Genomic DNA, 20,669 nt, shown 5'->3' on the forward strand with positions numbered 1-20,669 from the left:
CTAATTTTACTAAACTTTACTAACTTTTGGAAGTATGATCCAACTGAGTGACAAGGCTATTACTGAATTCTTAAAGTTGATCCACTTTCTGCTTGATTTAGCTGATCAGTTATTGAATGTTTGGTGGAACTCATGGAGCATATTTGCTCTATGTTCTGTGTGGAACATATTTGCAATTTTTAACATGCAGTTGAGAAAACTGTCATTTTCCGTTATTTTTTTGTGATCCACTCTGCTAGGACCACGGAATGTCTGCAGGTGCTGACCCATGTCACTAACTACGTTTCAAAAACTTTATCAATGTTCAGCTTATATAAAAAAAAACACAATTCTGCAATTGCGGTGTTTCCATTAAATAAGAAATAGTTAAAAATCACACATGAATAACTTAGTGAAAACATACTGCATCATGATCTGCAAACTACTTCCTGTCATCTTTTTCTTCGTGGTTTGCGTCAGCAGCAACATCCGGTTGTTGATCATGTGACTCCTGTGATGTGAAAATGTTTCCATTGCAGTTTTGATTAAAAAAAAAAAAAAAAAACACATTTTGATGCTGCCAAAAAAACCCAAAACAAAAACACACTCACTTCATTCAAAACTTATCAAAAAACAAAAGTTTTTATTTTTTAATTTGACATTTTTCATTTATTTTTGAAAGATCAAATTGCTTTTTGTACAGCTGAATGGTTGCCGTGGTGATTGAAGGATTTCTCAAACATGCTTGAAAGAATCAAGGCAGCACTGCAGGTCTGTTTCTGATGAGGTAATAATGTTATAACATGATGACTCAGAACTCGGAAGAGTTTAAAGAAGTTCAACACACACATGCACAGTATGAACCTTTTTTGAAAAAGTGATTTGACTCAGTTGCACATCCCTTTAATTGTGAATCCAATGCTCCTATTTCTTATGACTGCACTGTATTTTTCATATTATAGCTTTTAAAGTTTGTTTTTATTTCTACTAGTAGTATTGTTGTTGTTGTTACTCTTGTTTTTTTTAGATATTGCTTTAACATAAAGTACTTTTAACAGCTTATGCTGCTGAATAGAATAGAATAGAAGTACTTTATTTTTCCCCATTGTGAGACAATAAAGGCTTTTTCTATTCTATTCTATTCTATTCTATTCTCAGGATGTTTTTCACTAGAGGTCAGCCAGTGTGTAGAGTTGTGGCAAAGGTCAAACATATATCAGTGTGGGATCAGTAAAGGTTTTTCCAATATCAGTTCAGGTTGAATTATTAAGGCGGCTGCTGAACAAAGTGACCCGCTGTCGGTGGCATCCTCGTTTTTAGAATCACAGCACAGATGGATCTTCTCATCTGAGCTTTTGTATGTGTGTGCCGACATGTGGGTGGAAGATAAACTAACGTGTCAACCAATAGGCTGGTTGGCCTATTTGTGCACCCTGGCCTTACAGCTAGAGTGAGATTTCCTCTAGTCCCTCTGCTGTCCCACTTACAAATTCCTGCAAGACTCTCAGTCGAATAAACAGAAATCATCACAGATGGAGCAAACATATCTGCACAAAAAAGCCTCTATTTTGTTTAGTCAGAGTTAGTTATCCCCAGAGAAAAGAAGACTTTAAGTAACCACTGCACTGTGGAGTGCACTTCACTTCGTGGGCATGCAGCACACCAAAAGGAAGCGGATCTGACAAAAAAAATCACCTACGACAGCAAGAAAAGTCTCCTCCCAGAACTCCTTTGTTTCTTTCAATCATGTAGTTGTGTCTGCTCAAAAAGCTGTCTTCATGACTGAGGAGTCAAGGTTTCCTGTTTCCTTTACAACATCAAAACATGTCCTGCTCCTATACCTGAGGGAACATTAGAAAGAAAAAGTGCAATAAAAGTAAACACATACTAAAGAAAAGAGACAACCATCCTTGGTGCTGAACTCTGCTGACGTGCAAAAAGAAAGAGAAATCAGTTTTTTAAAGGGGCAGTGCTTTGTGTTTTCCAGCCACATAGTGACATTTTAAAGCTCAATCATATGTTACTATGTTACCTGCAGTTATTATAAAAATGCTATATATATCAAATATGACTTGAAAAGAAATTTGACTTATTTAATGCCTTGAAAATTGGCCTCTGTTGCGTTAAGAAGCTTCTGCTCTTAAAGCAACAGGAAACACAACATGTTTCCTCTGTTAACCCTTTAAAGGGACAATATTATGTTAAATTAACTTTTTAAAGCCTTTGATCGTGTTATAATGTTATTCCCTCATCAGAGTGTTGCTTTGATTCTTTCATGCATGTTTGAGAAATCCTTTAATCTCCATGGCAACCATTCAGTCGTTTAAAACGCCTGGTTGGACCTAGCACTGCCTTGGAGAACAAAGCTCCTCCTCTGAGCCGTTTTCAGCTCAGAAAAACAGAGGCTTCTGCCTCTGCCTCACAGAGCTCTCCTCCCCAGCGACTCCCACCATCAGTTCATTGAATCCTTATATTTAGAACAACTGAAGGTAATATATTTACTCGATTATGCTATAAATGGCCCTATGTGTCTGGAAAACACATAATACTGCCCCTTTAACAACCAGCTGAATGGTTGCCAGAGGAGATTATTTTTTTATTTTGTTTTTCTATGAAGAGGGAATAAGATTATAATATGATGTAAAACTCAAAAAGTTGATTTTACATAATACTCCCCCATTAAGACCATCATGGTAGTAAAACTGGCAGCAGGTGAGGGTCAGGTTGGGGTTAAGGTGGAGGAGATTTACTTCTGGGAATCAAAATAGAGAAGAACCTGAAGAGCACAGATGTGCTATGACTCACTTTCACTTTGTTTTTTTTACCACACTGGACCTTGACAGGTAGCAAGCTGCACACATACTGTAACAGTCCTCACCTACAGAAAACACTGCACAGCGCTCATGTATGCTGTATATTCTCATTAGGGATCTCAATGTGGTTTTCCTCACCTTCACACCATCCAGTGGCTGTCATAAGACAGCCACTGGATAGAAAAAAAAGCAAAGAAGAGGCAAAAAAAGAGAAGGGAAAGAGAAGGCAAGGGATGGACAGAGAAAGTGTATTTTTCTCTGAGAGAGAGAGCGACAGGGGGAGGGGGACAAGGTGAGGAGGCGGAGAGATGAGAAGTGAGGGAGGGAATGATGTAGAAAGGGAGGAGAAGGATGAGCTACACTTGGATGAAGGACTCCAGAAGAATGAGGAGAGACTTTTCAGAGTTAGCTTCAGAGAGGCTACTTTCCATGACTCTGGTCATTTGATCAGCTGTAAATATATATATAAAAAACAACAAGCAGCTGCAGCGATGGACAGATGGAGCCCTGAGGATAACTGGACACTCACACACTGACATGATTATGATTTCTCTCCGTCCCTCCGGCTGTTGAAGCTGCTCTGAGGAGAGCTAACAGAGTTTTAAGCTGTTTAAGTCTTCAGGATGAGCGACCGCCAGGTCTGAAATCCAAAAGAAGTTAAGAGGAAAGTTCAGGGACACTGATGGAAACTGCTGGAGCCACAATGGAAATACACACCTGCCTGTGCTTGGTTTTCATTACTGCAACTCCAAGAGGTAAGCTACTTCATTTCCTCAGCTGTATCATCCCTGATTTCCTCTGGTAATGTAGATTACTGTCCAAAAATATTAAAGGGACAGAAAAACAAACATACAAAAAGAGAGGCAGAGAAAAAGAAACTTAACAATGAATCTTTGCATTGCATCACGTAATAACATATAATAGTATGGCTTTCTGTTTTGTTGTTTTATTTTGTAATTATATCATATAGTACAGAATATGCCATCATGTATTTTATTGCATCCCAGTTATCACATCCTGTTTCCTTGCATATAATAATCACACCACACCATATCATATTACATCGCATCATATCCCGTTGTATCAAATTTTATTGCCACATCACAGAGTATCAAATTGTATCATATCAATGCATAGTTATGCATTATATCACATTATATTATATCATACATGAGATTACATCACATTACTTACTATCATATTGCTCTGTATGTATGTAAATCACTGTATTGGATTATTATATATGTCATTACATTATTTTTGTATTATATCACAAGAGATTGCTTTATTGTGTCAAATTATATACAGTCATATAACATATATCGTATCAAATCATATATCGTATTGTGTCAGGGCGTTACATCATACAGTAATGTATCACATATCACTTTGTATCATATCATGTATCACACTGAACCAGATTGTATGTCATAGTATCATGTAATAACAGGCATTTATATTGTATCATATTAAATACTGTATTGTATTGCATTGCTTCAAATAATCACATTAGTTATCTTTATATCACAGTGTATCAGAATTATATAGTCATGTTTTTTAGCTTACATAATGAGTAAGTAGTGGACTTTTACCTGGATCCAGGTGAGCTAATCAGAAGAATGTAGAACAGCTAGGAGAGGAGATGCTGATACTAATTACTATAGTACTATACGATACTGAGATAGGCAGAAAGGAAACTACAAACCAAGAGGGAAATACACTAACACTGACAGAGGATGAACTAAAACACAGTTCCTTTTCATCACTTCCTTTTAAATGAATTCAGAAGTGATCCAAATACAAAAAATAGAAAACCAAAATGAAAACAATCAATGATCATAACATACATCGCATTGTTTAATCATATCACTGTGTTTTAAATAGCATTGAATCGTATTATATCACTTTGTTACTTTATCACTATCTGACAGTGCTTGGGATCATACTCTTATTACTGACAAAATATACTTATTTAGTTTAGATGACAATATTCAAAATGAAATGCCTCAACAGAGAAAGCACTCCAGTTGCTGATTCTTAATGATTTGCTATTAATCACCAAACATTGCTTACATTTCATTTTTCTTGACAGTGTACCCTGACTATTAAATGATTCAGTATTCATGAATTCACCTGTGTGCAGATTTTTCCTCTGAATGTGACTCCCAAAAATTCTCCATAAACCCACATTTTTGTGAATTTTTTTGTAGCTCAAATCAAAATATTCAAGAGAAAATATAACTTGGGAAGGTGAAACACCTGAACATAGCGTTACTTGATGCTGTTGGCTGGCATTTGCAAAGCAGCCAATCCAGGACCAGCATTTGTTTTCTTGGTGCTGATTGGATGTAGAGCTAAGAGTTGAAGTAAAGAAGACTGTAGATGTTAACCCTAAGATGGTTTCCACTGTGTACTAATGTATATTTAGATATATTTGGTGTTTGAACCAATAAAATAGACAAGTGAAAGTGTTTTTAGAGGGGTTTTCAAGTATTCAAGGTTTTTATGTATCTGTGCGTTACCCCAGTGAATATCAATGTTGTCTATGTATTTTTGTCCCTAGTTAACTGTAGAAAAAATATTTATATGTATCAACAAGGCAGCAGAGGGACTTGTCTTTCTGAAAAATTTAATTCAACCCTTCTTTCAATTTTCTTCTAATCCAAGTCATCTTTTTACAGTCCAGCTATTCATTAAGAGAGTAAGGACTTTAGCACTGAAGGCTAAACTCCCAATATGATTCATAATCTCTGACAAAAGCACAACCTTAAGAACACAAAATGTGTTTTCTACAGTTTTGATTTTTAATTAAATTAGGGCAACCACTATTGCTGGAGCTTTATTAAATAATATATATATGCATTTGCCTAGCCTAAAAGTAATATGCCCTGTTTTGCTGCTGGTGCCACGGTGATCAGAAAGAGCCAAGATTTACAGAATGTCACAATAAACAAGTCTTGATCAGTCCCACACACACTGTCAGGACAGGAGCTCTCCCATCCAATTCCATTAGCTGCAAAGCAGCTTTGTAGTCATCTGAAACATCACTTCTTTAATAAACACATCAACCCGCATGTCTCCAACCCGGCATGCATAAGAAAAAAAAACAAAAAAACATCAGTTTTTCCATCAGAACATGCACAAACATTTCAAGTTATCATGCGTCTGGACTTGTCAAACAGACTCAGGTTCAAACAGCAATCGAAGGGTTGGGTTATGGTGGAGAGGTGTGGGTAAAAAGACATATCAGTTTAATAAGGTATTGATCCAAATCCTTTCAAAATGGCAGAAGCCAGTCTTCAGCCAGCCAAAGGACAGTCCATCAGTTTTGATTGAGTGGGCAGCAGATGTGAGCGAGGCACAGTGATGGCAACACCTGTATCACCAATCTGGAAACACGAGTTAATACAAACATCTTAATTCATGATGTTCAAACACACCTGGTAAAATAAATCCTGAAAGTATTCACACAACCTAACTGTTTCAAGTTTGGTTTTTTTCCACTTCCTGTTTTGTTTAAAATGGATCAAAGTATATTTCTCTTTAACAGGAGCTGGGGTATAATTATGTAAAATCAACTTTTTCTTATATTGTTACCAAAAACAAACCTGTGTGCAGTTAGCAAACACCTGGTGGAACAGCTGAGCTTATCACACAAGCTACTTCTCAGTTCCACGCTCCAAAGAATAACTAACAGAGAAACACTAGTTGCATTTACATTATCTATAAAATTGTAAAAAACAAAAAACAAAACACTGAAAAACAGCTGTCATGCCTGAATGTTTAAAAACACTGGATTCACAAGCTTTTAACTTAGAAAATTGTAAAGGTTTATTTTTGCAAGGGAGTTACAGAGTGTGTAGTTCTCTGAGAAAAACAATACTCTGATTTATCTGTGATACATAATGTAGGAAAATGTAGGAAAAATTAAAGGGTGTGAATACTTTCTGAAGGTTTTCCTTCCTGTTCCTTCAGGTCACTAAGCTAACTGTTAGAGACAGAAAAATCTCCCTGAGCTCTGGTACAATTGATATTTTTGCACAATGAGTTCAAATAAGGAAAGACGAGACAATGAAAAATGTATTTTGGGCAAACATAATGAAATATCAAAAACCAGAAAAAAAATAATCTAATAATTTCCAATGAAAATGGAATAGAGGAGGCAGAGAGGCTTTTTGACTGAAACACTCATCTGTCCACTTTTGCTTTTCCTGCCTGCCTCCCTTTGTCTCCTCTCCCAGATACTGTCTCATGTAACCACAGGCCACCTGTATAATAGAGGTCACCCTCCCTCCACATTACAGTCTGTGTTCTTCAGCGGAGCCACATCAGCTAAATTCACAGAGGATAAATGTGTTGTAAAAAAAAAGCAATATGCATTCGAATCAATGCGAGATTACTCTATTTCAAGCATGAATATGAAAACAGAAACTCCTTGCAAGAAATTTGCACATGCATAGCAGAAAGTCAAAGCTTTCTCTATTGATTTTTTATGTCTTCTTTTCCTTCAGTGTACTCCCAAGTTGGACCTCGTGCCCATGCTGAAGAGAGGCTTCTTCAGAATCTGTTTGCGCATTACAATAAGCTCTCTCGGCCTGTGCAAAACACTTCAGACACGGTGCTGGTCCACTTCGGCTTGTCTATTGCTCAGCTAATTGATGTGGTGAGTGAAACCAAGCAGCTGTGTTACAGTTCTTCTGAACTGCTTTCTGACTCCACATTTTCAAAACAGTTAAGGAGGCAGTTTATATAAAATCAACTTTTCTGAGCTTTCCATTATTTTAGAATGTTATTCCATCATCAAAAACAAACCTAGAGCGATTATTTGATTCTCTCATGCATGTTTGAGAAATTCTTCAATCTCCATGGATGATGCTCCTCCTCAAAGCTAAAGTTTCCAAGCAACTGGGCTTTCACCCACAGAACATGGCATTCTGGGTAAATTCAAACAAAGCAAACACACATGTTTAGTGCTAGCAGTAGAAACGACTTATGGTTTTTTACTAAAGACCAGGGGAGAAAGTAGTTTTAAATTCTTGTCGGTACTATGACGAAAATCATCAGAGACTCATTGTGTGAACCAAAACAAATAAAAACATTAATATTTTACTGTCCTATGGGCTACCTGTATGGATAACGCAGAATGTAGAAGCACTTCCCAATGTGGAAAAATTATATTTTCTGTCATACAGGGTGGAAAGTAATAAGTTACATTTACATTTATTGATGTAATTACAATTTGTCTAATTTGTCCTTTAAGTTGTTTGCAAAACCTGACCATTTACTTTAACTTGAATTTGTTTTGAGTAAAGTTACTCTGTTACATTAAATTTTTTTTTTCTCAATAAGATGTCATGGTGTTGCATCAATGGAAGACAGAATAACAAAAACCCATCAAGTTTATTTCACATTAACTTCTGACAAAAAGAAAACATCTTACTGTACTTATGGCATCAATTTAACTCTAAGTATAAAAAAAGGCAACAGATTTATCATACATTGTAAAGTTTAATATTTTAACAACAAAAGTAACTCAATTTTATCAGGTACTTGTGATTATAATCTGTATTGATTAAAACTGAAAACAGAAAATCAGGCATAGTTTGGAGTTGGTTATTTAAAACTAATTTCCAATATCTTATGTCAGCTGCTGTTTGTTACTCCTATTTAATAGTTTTAAATAACCGACTCCAAATGTCCATTAAAAATGCACGTAATATTTTGTGTTGCTTTTTATTTATAAATGTGCTCATTTAAATAAAAACAGTTTGAGACCAATATGTTCTCATTTCCTTTGTGATGAACTGAACTTTGTTTTGCTCATCATAAAGCAACTAAAGTAAAAATTTAATGAAATTTACAGAATTTTTAAAAATCAAAAATAACTGTAATTTTACTTGAGTTGTAGCTCCAAAGTGACAACTCTGGCACAGCTTCCTTAAGACGGGCTCTTTATTAAATGCCGTGAAAACTACAGAAATAAAAGACAAAGCTTTAGACATAGATACATTTACAAACAGACAGATGACACGTGCTTTGACAAACGTTACCTCGTGGACGCCTGCCACTTCGGAGGTCTTTAACGATTAATTTGTCGTTGTTCACTCTAAACCAAAATATTAAGCAATTAAAACACCATAACCAATAAATTCACACAACATTACAAACATAACTACAAAATACCTTGACAACGACAAGACACGAGGCTGCTACACATAGCTCTGTTCCAGGCTTCTGCTTCTTCTGTTTATTTAAGTCTCGCAGCCTCACACATGTACACAAATCTTGTGATAACTTTCGACAAAAAATAATTTGACACGAAATAAAGTACAATCATTTAACAGAAATCTTAAAACGTGAACAAAACAACTTAAAATACATTATTCTATCTTTTAGAAATAAACATACATTTTTTCAAGAATAAACTTATTTTATTGACACTTACACGAGTAGCCTACATTATTTACTCTTTCCACCTCTGCTGGCATGTATAAACATTGATAAACAATTGTATACTGTAGCATCTGCAGTAACTTTTTTTATTTTTGGCATATATTTCTATATTGGCTAAATTGTACTGGTAACACATTTGAAAGCTCCATAGCTAATTAGCAGATTAGCTTCCACAGTAAATCACACTGCATGGGGGGCTTGTGGTTTGCCATTATGTTCCTTTGCAGCATTAATGTGTCTTTTCAGTTGCAATCCTTCTGTTTATCCAGACTCATTACAGCCAGCACAAACCGTCATCGAGAAAGTAAAACACATTTTGAGACAGATCACTTATCAGCGGAAATGAAACCACAACAAAGGAGATTCTATTAGTTTCCACCAAATTAAATCCAGTTGCCAGATAATGCTAATGCACGCAGTAAATATTCACAGCTGTCATTCAAACAGATATCCAGTCACATTATGTCTTGCCAAAATATCTTCATTCACAGTTTCCAACACATCCATGTGTATTTTATTTTCATATATGCATGCAACACAGTTGTATATATGCACACAGTTTGCTTAAAGGACCTTATACATTATGCACCCTGCCTTACTTTCGGGGAAAAATGTCCTCTTTTTTTTGACATTCGGTTAGCTGACAGCGCTTGCTCCAAATGCCTGGTTGTGAGTGTCAACTCCAGCTGAAGTTGTCTTTTCCTCTGGAGTGTATTCACTGACTGCAACATCTTACAGGCTGCTGGGGAAGAGCTGGAGAATGCAGCTTGCCAGAAAAATAGCAGGGCGCTTCTGCAGGAAGCTGATATTTTTATTTTCTTGGTGTGTTACACAATGAACCTCTGGAAATACTGATGTATTTATCTATGAAGGAAGTTTAAGCTGCAATAACTACTTTCCTTTCTATTAAAAGGATGAGAAGAACCAGATGATGACGACAAACGTGTGGGTTAAGCAAGTAAGAGATTATGAGAGAACCAGATAAATGCTGATATAAAACTGCAATGCATGAACATAACATGTTTTTCTGCAGGAATGGAACGACTACAAACTCCGTTGGAACCCGGAGGAATACGAAAACGTCACGTCAATACGCATCCCATCAGAGATCATCTGGAGACCTGATATCGTCCTCTACAACAAGTTTGGATCAGTTTCAGCAGATAATCTAGAACCACTTCTCTGTCACCATTTTCAAAATCATGCGTCAAGCCACTTCCGGATTTTGACGACTTAACTCCACACAGATGGCGCAAAGGGAGGAAAACGTGATGGATCTCTTTCCTTGTCTTTTGCCCGTTTCGTGAAGTAATTTGGTGGAAATGAATGCGAACCAGGTCAACTTTAATGGAAAAGCTTAGAAAGTAATACGCACTGTTAGGAGTGAGGAATGAACTTTAATTGGCTGTGTCTAAGGTGGCAGCAGCAGTTATGGTGTCTGCAGTGAAACGGATTCAAAATCCGTTTCTAAATTAGTTAATTTAGTTAACTAATTTAGTGAAAGTTAACTAAATTTTAAAAAACTACTCCAGGAACAAAAAACACAGTGTTGTTTACACATAATTGCAGTTTTAATTGAGCAGGTCAACCATTTTGAAGATTTTCTTCATAATATTTCAATCCTTATTTTTAGTTTTAAAAAGCAATAGGGATTTCTCAGTGAGGACAAACCAAACACCTATTCAACTAACTTCAAAATATATTAACACATTTGTTAAAACTATCAATATGTTGTGATACAGATAATGTCAGGTCTAAATACCTATTAGAGACAATTTTAAACAAACACAGGAAAGACAAGAGAGTTAAATTCTTTGTTCTCGCGAGGAGAGCAGACAGAGATATGCTTTCAGTTACAAATCTCCAACCGCTCTGAAAAACACATCTCCCGCTCCTCTGTTTTATTGATTTTAAGAACCCTGCCACACGGGGCGCTGCAACTCTAGGGGGTGGGGTCAAAGCAGTGCTACAAGACAATCACTAAACTAAACACATGGTATCTACAATCTAAATCCTTCTTGCTCCAAGCACGGCGTCGAATAGGACACGTTGTATAGCTTCAAAGCAACGGCTTTGTAGCACAAAGAAGCACAGAGCAGAGTTTATTGTCAGGCTTGTAAAACTCTGCTGGGAGCAACTAACACCTCCATCTCTCAGGGAGTCCTGCTGAGAATATCTGTCACCTCTCTCTTCCAAGGAGGGATTAGGAAGGAATCAGAATTAATTAACACACAGAAACATTATCTAAATGTAACTACAAGGCTACATAATACAACAAATATTTGATAATACTAATAATACAATTTACCCAACAGATAATTTGTGAAAAATATCAAGATCTTCTGCCTTCTCCCAGTGCTAATCAGAACCAAACAATAAGAGTTAGGAGGCGGGTCTTTGCACTGAAGTCTAACACTAGTTAGCATGGCCACAAATAACAACAAATAAACTGTTTTATTGCAACAGTAAGTCATTTCTGTGCCATTAACACATTAAGTTGCTTGTACATGAGCCTGATTGACAGCGTTAAAACCCTCCCTCTGGCTCTGCTTGATTGCTTTTGGTCGGGAGTGCTGTAATTTAGCTGCACTTAGTCACATGATCAATAACCAGATGTTACCTCTGGCACAAACCAAGAACAAGATAACAGGAAATGGTTGGAGGAGGATGGTGATGATGGTGCAGCACATTTTTAATGGCTTATTGCGTGAACAAACTTATTCATTGTCTGATTTGAATTGCATTTCTTGTTTAATGGAGATGCTGCGATTGCAAAATTATGTCTTTTGACTATAGCAGAAGATAGACAAACTTTTGCTCCCATTTGTAATGGAAATACAGATAAAGAAGAAGATTAAGATAAAAAATCCATCATGCAGAGAAAAGCTTGCTGTGGCTAAGATACCAGGAGACCAACAACATATTTTTTTTGTTTTTCATACTATAAAATGCTCTTATATAGGATGAGCTGTTGCTTTCAAACTTTGACAGATGTACTCTTCAGATGACTCAAATGATGGGGCGCGTGTGGTGCTCAGGTGTTTGATGGCAAATCTGCAATGAAATGAAAGCTTTAGTGTCCACAAAGAGATTAGCCAAATAAACTAAAGGGAGATAATTAAAGAAAGGAGGGTTGAGCAGCTGCTGCTCTGCCAGATCAAAGCTCTGTCATCAAAACAACATTTATGAATTATTTACCTACAACTTTTTTTTTCTTTAGACGAGTTTTTTTGTGCATACTTATCAAACAACACAAATTAAACCCAATATCTAAATTTGTAGTTTTATAATATTTTGTCATATGCATTAATAATTTAATTACAAACATCAATATATTGTGTTGTTTCTTCAACACTAATAAATTTGTATTCACAATCAGACCAAATCCTATTTAAATGAATAAAAACATAAATAATTTTGCCATTATTTGGACCTATTGTATGAAATTTCAAGTGTAACAATGGAGCCATTTCCATTATACTTTTTTTTTTAATCCAGTAGAGATGTGGTTGAGAATTGGTAAAACCTCAGCCAATCCAAAATGCACTTTGACCAATGTTCCAGAAACAGTCAGCACAACACACACAATGTTTTATCATCATGACAGAGACATAAACGTCTTTCCTTTATGCCCCTCTCTTTTTCAGTGCAGACGGCGACTTTGCCGTGACTCACCTCACCAAAGCCCACCTGTTCTATGATGGTCAAATAAAATGGGCGCCTCCAGCCATTTACAAGTCATCGTGCAGCATAGACGTCACATTTTTTCCCTTCGACCAGCAGAGCTGCAAGATGAAGTTTGGCTCCTGGACCTACGACCGAGCCAAGATCGACCTGATCAACATGGCCAGCGATGTGGACCAGATGGACTACTGGGAGAGCGGCGAGTGGGTCATCGTCAATGCAGTGGGCAAGTACAACACGAAAAAGTACGAGTGTTGTACGGAGATCTATGCGGATATCACTTACTACTTTATCATTCGGAGGCTTCCCTTGTTCTACACCATCAACTTGATCATCCCCTGTCTGCTCATCTCCTGTTTGACTGTTCTGGTCTTTTATTTGCCATCCCAGTGCGGAGAGAAGATCACCTTATGTATTTCGGTTCTACTGTCCCTAACCGTGTTTCTCTTGCTAATCACAGAGATTATCCCGTCCACGTCACTGGTGATCCCCCTGATTGGTGAATACCTGCTGTTCACCATGGTCTTTGTCACACTCTCCATCATAATCACGGTCTTTGTGTTGAATGTGCATCACCGGTCGCCCAAAACTCATGGTATGCCTCATTGGGTGCGCAGAGTTTTCTTGGACTTGGTTCCTCGAGTCCTCTTTATGAAACGTCCGCCGGGAACAGCGAAACAGCACTGCAAGAAGCTCATCGAGATGATGCACCGCCCGACCATGATTTCCACAACAAACAACTCACAGGCTTTTTGGATTGGTCTGGACATGGAGCTGAGACAGATGACGCAGACAGACAACACACTCCCAAAAACTTCCACTGACAGTCCGAGAATCCTTGTTTGCTCACCTTCTCCACCTTCTTCCTCCCGAGAAGACCACTGTAACGACCATCCGCTCAGCACCAACATCTTCCACAGATCAGCCTCCGCCAAATATTCGGTCCTCACAGAGAAGCATTCCCTACGCAGACACAACTCTGCGACCATGTGCGCCTCTCAGTTGTCTTTGCCTCCGACTTTGGCTCTGGACTCACTTCACAACTTGTCCAGTGAGCAGCCAAGTTCTCTGTCCCTCAATGGCCGTTCCCAAAGCGCGGAGCAAATGTGCAACCAGCATGATCAGGCTCCACCAACATCTGAACATCTCTGCCGCTCACAGAGCTTCCAGTACTGCTGTCTGCATGACAATGGCTTACTGGGGTTTCCAAGGCAGCTGAAAGAAATGGTCTCTAAGGAGCACTTGGCCAAATCCCCAACAAGAGTGCCAACCAAAGAAGCAAGCACCCAACAAGATACTCCTATTCCAGCAATTTCTCCAGCTATGCAACGAGCCATAGAGGGAGTTCAATACATCGCAGACCATCTCAAAGCAGAGGATGCAGACTTTTCAGTAAGTTATAAGAATTTACTTTTTTTTATAGAAACTCAAAAAACCTTGGTGATAAAATAAGCAGTTAGGAGCACAAAGAGCAGGTAACTTTAGCTTATAGTTAAGGTAGAGACCTTAGCACCTTATAGTTATGCATCAAGTAAATGTCATAGCGGACGCAACTCGCTTAACCCACATGCAGAACACAAACAGGAGATGGAGGAATCAGATAAGTGAAATTTATTGATGAACAGAACAGTTGGTGAAATGTAAGTAATTTCTAGCACCACTGGATCCGGAGCGTCAGTGATCTGAGAGCTGGGGAGATGAGAGGTAAGTGGGTAGTAAGAATTAAGCGGAAGGAGTAATGGAACGGGCTTACTGGGTGGGATGAAATGGATCCGCCAGGGAGGGAAAAGGTTGGGATGCTAGAGTCTGGGTTCTTGCGTAAGAGGGAGGTGCGGTCCGGGTTCCGATGGCTGGAGGTGTTCGCGATTGCCGAAGGAAGGCACGTCTGAGGGCGGGCAGGTAGTCGGACAGTAGGTCGACCGAGGTGCGGATCCTCTCCAGTTTTAGATGAATTTTCCAGATGAATTCACAACTGGGGTTCTTGGTTATGGATCTGAAAGCTCGGGCAACACAATAGGCAAATTCCACGAGAGGAAACCAAAATAATTATAACACTCAGGCGCCGGAGAACTGGCCGCCCGCTCCTCTTATGCTGACGTTAATTAAGCTGATAACGCACAGGTGCACGGGATCACAAAAACAGCTCCCTACGGATCCAAAAACTCCAGTATCCAACAGTAAACAAACTGTGACCAGACTAGATTTCACATAGAAATAGTTCTGTCAAAAAGTGTTAAACCATTGGTCATTTTTCCTTTTATCCCAAAGAGCCAGGCTTGTTTGTAATCTTTTCAATGTGATTCTGATCATGGCATGTGGAAAGTAATTTGTGGAAAGTAATTTGCGAAAGCGGAAAGGCGCAGTGTTGTATAAAGTACTGAAATCTCAGAGTCAAGTAAAAGTATAAGTACCTCTCCAAAATATGACTTTGGTAAAAGTCCAAGTCACTGACTGAAATGTTACTTGAGTTAAAGTCTTAAAGTATCTGAAACTTCTTGTACTTAAGTATGGAAATTACTGTAAAAATGGATGTACTCAAGTAATGTAATGAAAAGTACAAGTAAAAAGTAAAACAAAGCAAATGCAGTTTGAATGACATTTTTTATATTTTGGTAAACTTGTCAAATACACTTAAAATAATGTACACAACCAAGTGCAGGCAAAATTAAACCTGCTAATAGATATACCTGCAGGCATCATTTAGTTAAGAAAATTAGGTGCTTTACCTATAGCACAAGGTTAACTTAACCTGCTTTACTACTGAACCAGCTTCTTAGTATACCCTCCAGGACAGAAAATACAAAGTTTTTGTAAGCCTTAAGTTTTCCCTTCAAGTAAGGTCAGTGCTGAAAATGAGAAAAATAAATAGTACAGAAAATGCGGCCAACATGAAGAAAAAGAGCTGTTACGATTACTCTACTTCACAAATCAGTGAATCAGTCAATGCTACAGTCAGTAGGTGGTGCACACAACTGGTCATTATGCAAAAGAAAAAAAAAATTGGGAGGGAAATGCAGCTTATTGGCATCTGTAAACCTGGTTTTGAACTTGCATGCCTTTCCTATATTCGTTAAATTTCGTCTAAATTGCTATCGCTATGGCTTCTGTCCCCCCTTGAACAGAGGAGTCTAGGTAGCCTGCTACAGTCAACATTAGGCCTAAGCTAAATACACCACGTGTGGAACTGAAACAATGCCAAACAAAGTTCATTTATGGTCAACGTTTCACAATACAGTAGTGTCTAGTGACCAAGCTATAGTTACTGAAACAGGACGATTATAACCATTTCATAAGACGTTACCTCGATGTGTTTCTTCAAGTTGGACGGGGAGTTTTTGTAAGATAGAATTTCCACATCTTCGGGCAGGAATAACATAAACTGCATGCGGTACGACGAATCTTTAACACCCACGAAAGAGTATATTGTGTTTAAATAAGGCCATGGGCTCTCATCACCAGCTGGTGGTTCCCCTGGAGCCGTGTCCGACGTAGTTGCAGTCGTTGTGGTCTCCGTCTCCTCCTCCATGTGGCTGCTGCTGATTGCGAGACTTGCTTTGTGTTTAATGGGAGAAGCGAAACAGGTGTATCCTATTGGAGGTGATGAACAAGCCCAGGCAAGTAGGCTACCAACTTTGTTCGGTAGCCTACTTGCTACTTGCTAATCAGTAGGTGGGATCAAAACACTTGCGTTTCTCTCTCTCACTTTTTTGTAACGAGTAACTAAACCACACATTGAAAATGTATCGGAGTAAAAGTACGCAATTAAGTTCGGAAATATAGTGAAGTAAAAGTGAAAGTCATCAAAAATTTTCATACTCGAGGAAAGTATGAAGTACTCCAAAATATACTTAAGTAAAGTAGTGAAGTGTTTTTACTTCGTTACTATACAACACTGGAAAGGCAAAGGACAAATGAAAACGTGTGAGGCCTAACAAAATTCTCTTCCACAGACAAACTCTTTAAGTCTTTCATTAGAAAACAGAGGAAAAAAATCCAGCAAAGCCACAACTCAGGGCCTGAGATATCCATTATCTTCAGCTGCATCTGCTCTATGTCAATTTTTCAGCTGACTGCCCTTAAGAAATCCACTTGTTGGTAAATTTTCTATAGATTTAACTGAAGAAATGGGAACAAAGTTTGTCCTTGTGGCAAGCTGCTAAAGAACAAATGGTTAAAGATCCCATTAGAAATTGGCTCTTTGTCCAAGATGCTGTTTTATGTCAACTTAACACTTATTTTATATCTACAGGCTCATATGTCAAAAGTGAAGTGGTTTAACAAACAAAATAAACATTCAATTGGAAATGGTCAGTGGACTGAAAATGGGATAGAATAGAATAGAATAGAACAGAATAGAACAGACTTTTTGTCCCCTAGAGGAAATTTGTCATGTACTCCAGGGTGTATATTGCATAATAGTAGCTGCCTAAACACACAATAAATCCATGTGCACATCATATATATAGCTAGAAATCTGAACAACATACACCACAGTTTAAAGACAACACAACCCAAAGTACTGCTAACCTCCCAGCAACCTATCATCTGTTTAAAACTTTGATTCAAAATGTTTATGGAGATGAGTACAAAAGAGTATTTAAAACAGTCCAATTTAGTTTTTGGGATTTGTACCTTCTACTGGAGGGGAAGAGCTCATATTCCCCACACAGGATGTGGAACGGATCCAACAACACCCAATGAACAAGAAAGGCCTTAACACTAGAACTACCAAAGATTCCCAAAATGGGAATCTTCGTCCAGGTACCAGAGAGGGGCCAGTTTGGCCCTGTCCCTAGAGCTACCAGAGAGGGGCCAGTTTGGCCCTCCAAGAGAGGGTGTGAAGAGGCGCCTTTGTTATGTAAATAAGGCCATTACTATCCTGTTCCAAGGACAATCAGCGTGAAAGTTGATGTAGTGAGTTTGGCTCTCCTCCCCCCTGCTCATCTACAGGGATGCTAATTGCTAATGCTTTTTCTGTGCAATCCTTTCTGTGGTATCGGCTGCTTCAACCCAAATGCAGTATATTTCAAGTCCCATGCATAGTTTCTCTTTGCATGGTAATTCTTATAACAAATCCTGATGTTGTTTTCTAAGTTTTGTCCCTCTAGTATCTTGTCTTGACTCTCAATTTTCTTTTTTAAACAACATGTTAACCAGTTTAATAGCAGATGCGCTCTAAAACTTTGTATATTTTGCATCCTTTGTTTACGGCTTTTTTTTTTGCAAACTTTACAACAAAATTAAATGTCTTTTCTTAGTGGTTAAATTATCAGCTAATAAACTGTTCATGATCTACTGCATACGTTTTGTTAGGTCAGTTGTTAACCTAACAAGCAACAACAACTGCACCATTTAATTGATTTTAAATGTGTACTATAGGCAGAAATGTCTGTCCACTAGCCTATATTAATTATTTAGTAATAAGCTGTTGTAGTGACTGGTGGATGGTTATGGTCTTTTCTATAATTTCTTCTCTGAAATTGCAATAGAGGACTGGGGTTTCACAGCACACTATGGTGAAAAGTCAATTTAATGATGTCGATGAAAGGATGTTAGCTGCCATCTTCCAGGTGTGTTAAGTTGGAATTAGAGAGTAATTAGCAGGAAAACTAAGAGTACTTGTTCCATGCAGGTCATCTACATCCTTTCAACAATTGTCAACGTCTAAGCCTATCACACTGCATGCATCCTCACCCCCGTCTGTTGACTGCCTCTTCAGCTGTTGGTTTTGTAGGTTTAAATACTCAACAAGCTGTCGATCTTTTACACAGCATCAATGTTATTCTTATCTCTATAAAAAACACAGAAATAACCCCCGGCATTTATGACATGCAACCATAAAGAAATCGAAAAGCAAACTCTGGTCTACCTAATAACCAGGGTTATTAGGTGTGGTTTGAATGCATAAGTATGTGCCAAGCAAAGTGAATACCATTCCAAAAGCAAAACGTGAATTGTAGGTCAAAGCATTCTGGATAAATAAACCAAAGCAAATGTGCATGTCTTGCGCTAGCGGGAGGAATTGCTGGTAGTCTTTTGCCAAAGATAAAAATGAAGTCATACAACTGCTAAAATCTGACGTGACTCTGTTTTTGTTTACATGTCATGATAATCATTACATTCAAAATTGTAACATCTGTTACATTTTAAGTTGATAAGATATGCTTTCACACTGCATTGTGTTAAACAAATGAAACCCCATTAGCAACTTGTTTATCCTCTTGCCTGTGAAAATGCTGCACTAAGAATCACTGAAGGAAATGACAGAACAAAATCTGAACAAGACACTAAGCACAACTTGATTCTTAAAAATGTAAGCAAAAGTGGGGTGGCCTGAGATTTTAGCTGTTGTTGGATGTTTATTTTGTCTTTGGGTAAATGTGAAAAAGCAAACACTGTTCAACAAAATCTGCTCAGCATGAGTCGGGGATGAGGCATCAAACTATGGAGAATGTTGTTTTTCACACAAGTACCCTCTGCTGTAGTGCGTTTCCTGCTTTTGGAGCGGTCTCAGGACCACTTGGCATTCACGTATACATTCAAACCGCACTACAGTTCACTTCAGCTGAACCGAGACCTAGGCTTTTAGGAGGACCAGAGTTCACTTCTTTGGTCCGCATTAGAGTTTGAGTATACATTCACACCTCCCTAAATCAACCAAATTTTCTAGGCAAATGAAAAAGAGTATTAACGTGGGCTAAAGAGGGCTGGTGTGAATTTACCCCAATTCTCCTGAAACTCTGGGAACCTGTGGCAGATGTGTGCAAATCCACTCTCAATATCTTGTACATCACATGCCAATGTGTTATAAGTGGGAAAGGAAATGCAATTTTTTTCAACTTGTGGAGAAGATGAGCTATCTTATGCTGAAGATTGCTGTGTATTTTATCCAATTCACTTGTGAAAAAAAAATCACAAATGCATTGAACAAAAATACATTTCAAACATTTTTCATGTACAATATCAGTAAATACAAAGTTACACAGAAGTGTAATTTGTGTGCTCATCAATGATTTCTCCTTTATGTAGGGCACAATGTTAAGGTTTGGAATTTGATACCAGGTCTGTTAGATAGACTCTCTACTCCATTCTTAAGCTCTTTATACCCCCTTCCTGTGGATCCTATTTTGAAATGGAGTAATGTGTTCATTTTATGGGTGAATTGTGTGTGTCTAATGCACAAAGAAACAGCTCATTTGACATTCACTTTATGCTGTATAATCTTTATAAAGAACTAAAGAGAAGAGGGATTGTGATGGTTATATTTATAATACTGTGCTCACAAGCTGTGGACTATAATTTATTACTGGAAACCTGCCTGGTTATTTCACTTGAGTCTATGAAACACAAAATTCTGCCTTTTTCACATGCAAATGGTAAAAATTGAGTAAAAAATCTTAAAAATAAATTATCTTCTATTCCATTTACATAATTATTAACTGAAATGTTTTAAAATTAAGAGAAACAGTGCAATTGCACGTCTGTTTGCAGTCATTTTTATATGTATAAAATGTGAGCATACGCCTAAATGTTGAATTGGGGAGTGGGGAGAAGGTGACTTTAACTGCTGTGTATTGAGCGTGAAAGTTGATGTAGTGAGTTTGGCTCTCCTCCCCCCTGCTCATCTACATGGATGCTAATTAGACCATTCAGAGTCGTCAGTTTGGCCACATTTGGATGCTAATAACCCAGTTTGGCCCTCTCTCGGTAGCTCTAGGAAGATACCCAATTTGGCCCCTC

At 37.9% G+C, this 20,669-nt stretch overlaps 1 protein-coding gene across 1 annotated transcript in view; it reads left to right on the forward strand.

Moving 5' to 3' along the window:
- Nucleotides 1–3,132: 3,132 nt before the first annotated feature.
- The window catches only part of LOC114144993 (neuronal acetylcholine receptor subunit alpha-2-like), a 35,132-nt gene continuing 17,595 nt past the window's right edge, over nucleotides 3,133–20,669 (forward strand). Inside the window, exons 1-5 of the mRNA XM_028018302.1 lie at nucleotides 3,133–3,547; nucleotides 7,304–7,455; nucleotides 10,159–10,203; nucleotides 10,279–10,388; nucleotides 12,893–14,321. Coding sequence (XP_027874103.1) covers nucleotides 3,475–3,547; nucleotides 7,304–7,455; nucleotides 10,159–10,203; nucleotides 10,279–10,388; nucleotides 12,893–14,321 — 1,809 coding nt within the window. The 5' untranslated portion in view covers nucleotides 3,133–3,474. The remainder of the gene's footprint in view (nucleotides 3,548–7,303; nucleotides 7,456–10,158; nucleotides 10,204–10,278; nucleotides 10,389–12,892; nucleotides 14,322–20,669) is intronic.

The sequence above is a fragment of the Xiphophorus couchianus genome, chromosome 1, assembly GCF_001444195.1.
Source record: "Xiphophorus couchianus chromosome 1, X_couchianus-1.0, whole genome shotgun sequence".
NCBI classification, from domain to species: Eukaryota; Metazoa; Chordata; class Actinopteri; order Cyprinodontiformes; family Poeciliidae; genus Xiphophorus; species Xiphophorus couchianus.